Genomic DNA, 8639 nt, shown 5'->3' with positions numbered 1-8639 from the left:
TCCTTGATAAAGCTCCAAAGGTAAAAACCACATGACGTTAGGTCGGGGGAACGAGACGGCCATGCATAGCAAGCCCTGTCACTGGGGCCCTTGCGGCCTATCCAGCCCTTGCTACTACCGCTGTCTAGAGGATTGCGGCGGGAACATTGCACACACATGCGCACTTGTGCCAACAAACAATACTGTTACTCCTTCATTTGACATATCATTTTTAACTGTAAGTTTAATGTAATAAATTTTATAAAGAGTTAAAACCATGATACTCATTTATAAACAACCTGTATTATTACCCAAGAATTGAATAGAACCTCAATCCATCTTTTTACATGTTTTGAATCATCGAAATATTTTTGTATTGAAAACTTTAGAAGCTATTACAAAGCCCCCAGGACTGATGAAAACAATACATTGAAAAACAAGGAAAACTTGTTTTAAGATTCTACTGTAGACCTCTGAAATTTCGTATTTTAGTTCCGCCACTTCCCACTATGACAGATTCAGCGCTGGAGAGAGTTCGTTTGGAGGAGTAAAGACATATTGGAAGTCTAGAAGTGTCTCCCCCACCAATTGACCATTGCTACAAGTGAGCAACAAAAAGGAGGGAGAAAGAAATGACAAAAACCTCTGTCTCCATTCATGATTTCTGGTTCTGGAACAATGAGTCACGTTCCAACCAAGACACGACAAAGTATATTTGGCTACTACGTTATTGAATGCTAGAAAAGGGACAAAGCTATTCTCATGAGAGTTGCTCGTATCTTGAAATGCAACATTCCAACCTATTTCACACCAATTTGAACAAAATCATTGCTAGATTCTCTATTATATCAGTAGGCCTATAACTGTTATATAGTATGTATAAATCTGTTATACAAAAATAATTATTTATATTGATGACTCTTGGCCTTGTAAATGAGCGAGTAACGAAAAATCTTTCATAACAGGCATTTGTAAATTTAAAAATAAGCTAAGTTCTTGTCAGGTTCTGAATTGAAAAAAAAAACAAATTCAAATTCAAATAAAATTTATTTCCGTAAAATAATACATTGAAAAAATTATTAGTTTTGTAATCTACAATCAATTGTACAATTCAAGTCAAATCTAAATCGAATTTTTAGCATTATAGCAATATACATAGGCTACAGTTTACAATAAATCAAACTTGCATTAACAATAAATCAATAATAAATAAATATACAAATAAAATGAAATACACTATACTGTTACTAGAACTACTATTACACTAGAAACTGAAGCTACTATTATACCCTACAACTTCAAATTTATCAATATCAGAAGAAAACTTTTCTCCGTGAGTGTTCTCAAACACAAAATGTGTGCGAGAAGTACAAACTCATTACTTGTTTTAAAATGGAAAAATTAATCTAGAAAAGTATTAAGTAAGTAAGTAAGTATTAAGTAAGTTTTTTATGTTTTATAAAAAAATAATATAAAAGAAGTAATTGAAAATATATTTCTATATATACATTGATAAACTACAATAAGTCAGAAGATAATTGAATTATATCCTAAAGGTAGTCAGCCCAGGAATTCAATATCACATAAATATACACTATACTGTTACTAGAACTACTATTACACTAGAAACTGAAGCTACTATTATACCCTACAACTTCAAATTTATCAATATCAGAAGAAAACTTTTCTTTGTGAGTTTTCTCAAACACAAAATGTGTGCGAGAAGTACAAACTCATTACTTGTTTTAAAATGGAAAAATTAATCTAAAAAAGTATTATTAATAATAAAAAAATAATATAAAAGAAGTAATTGAAAATATATTTCTATGTATTTTAAATATATTTCAGCGGAAGTTGAGACAGATAAGACGATAAAATATGTTGATGGTCTTCAAACAATATTACGTGAATTTTGAGAAATAATAAGCCTTACTTCTTCTTGTTCTCCTTCTTCTTGTTCTCCTTCTTCACCATCTCCTCTTTCTTCTCCTATTCCTCCTTCTTCACCTTCTCCTCCTTCTTTTTAATCTTTTTCTCATTCCTCCTTCACCTTCTCCTCCTTCTTTTCCCCTTATTCTTCTTCTCCCTCTTTTCCATCCACTTCTCCTCACTCTTTCCGTTCTAAATCTTCTCATTCTCCTCCTCGCTCTCACTCGTTTCTTTCTCTTTTTCTCTCTGCACAAATGCCCTTACCGGTGCAATGAACAATGAAAAATGACTTTGTTAAAAATGAAAATATTGAAATTTTGCAAAATTGAAGACACAAATATAGAATTGAACACAAACCATAACTACTACTATAAAAGGAGAAAAGGAAGAATAGTTATGTTTGTATAATTGATTGTGTTTGAGGAGATGTTGTGGTATTTCTCCATAATGGAAAATAAAAACAAATATTGTCACATACCACTTATTTATTATTAAAACTTACATTAAAGTAATGTAAGCCTAGGCCATTATGAAACCTAGGTACATTACTTTAATGTAAGTTTACTTTAATAAAGTATTACTTTAATAATACTTTAATGTAAGTTTTAATAATAAATAAGTGGTATGTGACAATATTTGTTTTTATTTTCCAGTTATGTTTGTGTCATCATTATTTCTTCTTACGTGCTTCTTGCGCCTCAATAATCCAATCTGGATTTCGAATTGGCATTGAACGCGTGTGTCGAGGATCAACAAGCTCCGGCAATACACAGTCCATATAAAATTTTTTCACTTGTTCAAGAATCTTCGAACTCCAGAACTGCTCATCTTTGTATACAGTAACAACTTCTGTCCCCTTTGGCGACCATATACAAAATAAGCAGTACTGACGTTTCGTAATGTGGAGTTGTCCCTGTATTTGATAGTAGTAGTTATGGTTTGTGTTCAATTCGATATCTGTATCTTCAATTTTGCAAAATTTCAATATTTTCAACTTTGCTGCTTCCCTTGGGAGTAGGTCCTTTATTGTCTGAGGGCATTTGACCTCCACAATACCATGCCCATCTTCTAATAATCCATCCGGCGATGCTGCCAGAAATGGAAAATCGGCATCAATGAATAGCCCACATTTCAAAATTTTTTGTCCAGCTATCTCACTAACTTTTTTTAGAGCAGCCTCCTCGTTCATCCTCCCATACTCCATTGCTGAACAATTTTTACCGCCCCCATACAATAGTTCGCGAACTACATTTTCACATCCGGTATTTGGCCTTCTCTTGCTTATTCGTCCAAAATTTGATGCAGTAATCCTTTTCTGTCTCTCTTCAAGCCATTCAGCGGAGTGATGCTGCAGGACAGTCCTCCTTTCCAACTGGTGACGGCTCTCTTCTGATAACACCAGTGAGGCTAAAAACCTATTTTTCTCAATGACAAGTTCTTTTTCACTGATGTCAGGGCGTTGAGCATTCGGTCCGTAATCATGGTCAACTGTTGTTTTTTGGATGGCTGTAGAGAAAAGTGATTTTCTTGATGATATATTTCTCCTTCTTCTGTCCTGTTCTATCTTTTTTCTACGTTTAACCTGGACTGACTTATAGAATCTTCCAGGACTTGAAGAATTGCACATAGTTTTATGCAAGTTGTACAGGGCCATTCCCGTATTGTGCTGAACAACAGCTCCCTCACACCTTGCCTGGTAGCTTCCGCGAGATGTGAAATTTATTCTCTTTCCACCGACAAATTTAGCAACTGCGTGGTTGTAGTGCTCCACGTAGTTGCTGTCGACATCTTCAAGTAAACTAGAGGCTTGTAGACTCAAAAAACGAGCAGCATTTTTGACTCGCTGAAAAAGCCCAACTGCTTCTAGACTAGGCACTAAATTTGGTAAGTTGCGTAGGTCTGTACCACTGCAAAAATAATTTTTGCAGTTTCCATGGTCCCCAAAAACGTGATTCGGTCCATTCAAAATGTCCTCTTTCAACATTTCGATCCTTTCAATTTTGTTAGGATTTTTCTGATGGTATATCACTGCTCTTGTAACTCCGTATCTTAGTCTTAGTAGCCTGTCACCTATCTTCTTGCGTAACGTAATAGGGCTATGTCCTTTATCGCTTGTCAGAGCAATCTCTCTAATTTTATTGCAGTAGTTTCGTAAAAGATGGTTTCTACACTCAATTTTAAGTATAGTAGTATTCTTATAGGGCCTCCGATCAAGCAACGTTTTATAGACACTACTATCACCGTCAGCAATAAGCCGATTGTATCGTACCCCATACATTTCTTCACTCAATGAAAATCCCTCAGCAATAAGTGCAGCCTCCATACTTGTAGAACTTTGATGTGTTCCCCAATTCTTGAAACATACATGCTCTTTTGCCTGCTTACCCGATCGTTCAGCCCGTACACAAAGCGTACAGTATTTGTTCTTCACTCCAACGTATAATACTTTCTTGGTGTGGTATCCAACAATAGCAGCCTGTAATAAATTATCAAATATTATGCTTGTGATAGAATAATGAAAATTCTCAACCTATTTTAGTAACTTCTTGATTCTTGAAAATTGTGTTCTGGAGTGGGATCATAATTTACAAATTTCAAATTAAAACTATCAATAATTTCAAAGCGACTAATGATATTAGTCATTTATTATTCGCTTTAGAAAACGGGCAGTAGTCTGTACTTACAGCCAAACTATGAGTCTAAAACGTCTGAGCTTTGAGTTTTGAAGAAAGTTACTTTGAATTTGAAATTTTTGTACTGCAGGCAGGAGATTCAGCTTTGAATTTCCCAGTCGCATTTTTTTTTATCAGTAACACATAGTATAAAACTTCTGATACCAATCTAGAGACTATGGAAAACGAAAAATGTACCGAAATACGATCAGCTTTCATGACAACTATTGCACCAAATAACATTGACCCTACAAAGGTCATCAACCCTTCAATGGAATCTCGAAACCGTTACCAATGCCATTGTTATTCATGCATGAATAGGTAATAACCTGCTAATTGATGTTTGATGGAATGCAGGCCTCACGAAACTTTCTACGTTTTTATTCTAATAAGATAAATAAAGACTGTAAATGTATTATCACAATTTCTCTATGAAGTCGCTATGTAATTGAGTATTATTGAATATTTCGTCTATGAATGCTTTATTGAATTGAACTGTGTACTTTGCAATATTTAACTTGTTTTGTAAAATTGAATGTTCTCATTTAGGATATCTGTAATTTATTTGTTTTATTGCAATTGCTGGATAAATAATAATAAATAATAAGTAGACTTACCACACCAGAGAGGGAATTATATTTGGTACGATAGGAGCGCTTCGCCCAACAGCCATCCGCAACAACAGTCAATAAAGGTACTCCATCACTATCAACGTCTCCCCTTTTGATCGCTTCCCGCTTTTCTTCTTCTGCTGCCATCTCCATTGATTTTGCGGCGGTTTCCTTCCAGGCTTCAGCTACTCGGTCATGATACTTCCTAAAGGTGTGGTAGGTCATGCAGGGAATGTCTAGGGATGACATAACCTCTTCCAGCTGTGCATGTCCTCCTCCTGTGCTGATTGTACCGGAAACTGCTGATGTATTCACATCCATGGTGTTTTCGTTTGAAAAATTTGTCCACAGTGATTTCTTTTCATTGCACATTTTACACTTCAATGTTATACACGAATTTAATCCTATTCTTCGTTCTTTCACTACTACCATATCTTTAAAACCGCAATGAAATGGTAAGTGGTCATCGATTTGTTGAATTTGCACAATAAACGAATTGATGTCCACTATTCGTCTACCTTCTAATTTGGTGATGCTGCTTTCTGTTCTTTTTCTTTCTTCTGCACTGAAAAACAAGAAAAAACTAATTGTCAATAAATTATTGGTGAATAAAACATATAGGTCGTCTAACAAGCTCTAGAATGGAATATCTATTGCAGGAATTCACCCTTCATTCAATAAAAAATAACGTTTATGGCACACCAGATTGGAAGTAGTTGCTTTCTATCAATTTATCATTGTGAGGATTTATTTTCCAATGATGACCTATCCAATGATTTATTTCTGATGACCTATCACTTTCTCTTATGCGTGTTTTTGCGAACTTGATTTTTTTTATTAAAGGAAATCTTCTTATTTTTCATTTCAAAAAATATTTAGAAAGAAATCCCTGAAACTTTCACAGTTTTACTGGAAAATAGAAATTATATTTTTCTAACAAATCTCAAATAAAAAATACAGTGATTTCTACTTACATTATTTCTGTATGAGTGTCGTAAACGTCTTTGTTTTCTGGACAAGTGTCACAGACATTGCTTTCTTCAGCGACGAAATCTGCGTCAGAGGCCCTGGAAATAAGAAGATAAAGACACTGTTATTCACGGTCATAAATGCTTATTACAGTATTCCATACTTGAAAGTACTGTGTTCCGGAATGGAAATGAAAACATATAATTATTCAATAATAGTGGATCTAAGAAAACTGTACCACCAAAGTCCATTGAACATAACAGTTATGATTTGCAAAAAAGAATCTATTTTTAAAACATTTAATATTATTTGTAAATCCTGAATACACCCGAGCTTTCTTCAATCTATGATAGTTGGACATTGATAACAAATACGTGAAACAGAATATCTACATCAGAAAAATAATTTGGTAACTTACGTATTTATCGTAGAATTTTCGGAGTCATTATACTCTTCGGTCTGAGCTTCACTTCTGCCTCTGCCCCTGGAATTACAAAAAAAACAAGATCAATAGGACTATTCATAGGTGGCAATGACGAATTTCCCATTCAAAAAATAGTGAAAATATATTATGGAAAATGCAGTAAAATTAGTGTAAGATAGGTCTGCCGATTACACTATTCGTAATTGACAATTGACATTTTTTGAATGGGTGTTTTCCAAGTTCCCTGAGCTTTCATAGCATAGAATCGTGAAACTGTTCAATATTTCTAAAAACGTTGACATGTATAATTGTATATTCGATTGAGAATTGAAGCTTTATTACTCAAATTACAAATGGAGATATATTGATTGTTATGGTTCTTGATGAAGGAAATTATGGATGTGTATCAAATATTAGCTTACCTTTTGGAAGCCCAGTATTGAATTAACGCTGTTCCTCTTCGTTTAAGCGGTTTCGCGCTAAGTTTCAATCTGCGTCCACTTTTGTGTCTAAAGCGTCGGCGACTTTGATGAGGCTTCGGCGTTTCGTCCATTTTTTATGATAAATAATTTGGTCGCATGCACTTCAACATTTTTATAACATTTCACGTGATTCGAAGTCAATAGGAATAGAATAGAAAAAGTATTATTCACTAACAAGGATTGTCTAGAATAAACAAGGCAAAACGTTTCTATAAATGAAAACCCATAGTAACTTATCACAAATGACTGGATGAACTGTCACTGTCACGTTTCAACTAACTAATAAGTCACACATGGCATGGATATGGCAAAAGCTAGCTGGAATTGAGAGACAGAGAGAGAGTGTAACAGACTTCTCATCTATTCCCCTCCCATTCCCACTCTTTCTTGTGGTCATTCATTCAATTCATTCATTGATACACTGCTGGGCAGTCTTAGTATGTAAGTAGTAGGTGGTGGGGGTTACGTTTCAACAGTAGAGCTCTCTGGAGAATAACCCTCGAACTAGGTTGGCAATGTAACGGTTCATTTTTGGTTCAAATTTGCAATTTAACGACTCAGTTTATTGCAAAACTATTAGGAATTTGAACAAAATTCAAACGGATTTAGATTTGTGTTGTTATTCTAAAGGTCACTGTATTTTCAAATTCGTTTCTCGATGCTTCTTTTCCAAAATAGCAAATTCATGTTTAAATAGCTAAAATAAGAAAAACTTGAAGAAATAATGAAATTATGAAAAGCGTATGCTCTCTGTAAAAGCATATAGTTGAGTCCTACGAACTTTCAAGGAAATAGTTCAATCCATTCTTGAGGTATGAGTGTAAGCAATATGCTTACTTTTCAGCTTGTTAGGTGGGTGTGCAGTAGAATCTTAAGATGGAGCCCAGAGAACAAACGTCTTAGAAAATCACATAATTTCGAAGAGATTTTTATAAAGAAGAGTTTGGAATCAGCATATAAACTATGGAAGACCATGCCTATAAATTACATACACATGATATAATTCTACCAAAAAAGTAATAATTTTTACATACAAAACCAAATTTTCAATTTGTATTCTTACGATTAGTTGTAATATACCGGGTGACCCAGAATAACAGAAACTTTAAAAAACGCCATAAAACAAAGGTGGGAAGGGCAAAAATAATTTTATTCAAACTAATGTGAAGTTCAAGACTTGCCATTTGAGAATTATCAATAACATCTATCATTTTTGACAATTACTTCATTTAGATGGCTTCTTCCTGAACAAATACATTGTTCAAATCTGTGTTGATGATTCCTCATGGATCACTGCAACATCTCATCTGGGATATTTCGGATTTCATTTTGAAATAACAGAATTCAAATTTCAATTCATTCAAAATTATTGATCAAATTGTGAACGAAATCCACACTGCACGGCATTCAATGGTCACTGTGCGAGTGAGTATTGTTTGGTAACCGTGTAATCTCACGATTAGGCTGCATTTGCTGGTCCCATGAATCGCCAGATTTGTCCACCTACTATTTTCTGTTAGTGGAGCTATCTCAAATCAAACGTTTTCACAACTTCACCAATACTGTGGTTGAA

General features: G+C 34.4%; 1 protein-coding gene across 2 annotated transcripts; it reads right to left on the bottom strand.

The window, feature by feature from the left end:
• Positions 1-1403: 1403 nt before the first annotated feature.
• Positions 1404-8009, bottom strand: LOC111045046. 2 transcript variants are annotated; one of them, XR_005573078.1, is made up of 5 exons: positions 6579-8009; positions 6166-6258; positions 5198-5756; positions 2390-4384; positions 1404-2029 (listed from the first exon to the last, which is right to left on the bottom strand). XR_005573078.1 is itself a non-coding variant. In XM_039441796.1 (4 exons), exons 3-4 carry the CDS (start codon positions 5621-5623, stop codon positions 2579-2581), a joined length of 2232 nt encoding a protein of 743 aa, XP_039297730.1. In that variant the 5' UTR covers positions 5624-5756; positions 6166-6258; positions 6579-8009; the 3' UTR covers positions 1404-2578. The 2 variants fall into 2 exon arrangements, 1 of the variants encoding a protein (XP_039297730.1); XM_039441796.1 differs by having other exon boundaries at positions 1404-4384.
• Between the last annotated feature and the right edge of the window lie 630 nt (positions 8010-8639).

This window comes from Nilaparvata lugens, chromosome X (assembly GCF_014356525.2).
Source record: "Nilaparvata lugens isolate BPH chromosome X, ASM1435652v1, whole genome shotgun sequence".
Lineage (NCBI taxonomy): Eukaryota > Metazoa > Arthropoda > Insecta > Hemiptera > Delphacidae > Nilaparvata > Nilaparvata lugens.
Note: the sequence above shows the minus strand (reverse complement) of the source record. Positions and strands in the feature narration are given on the sequence as shown.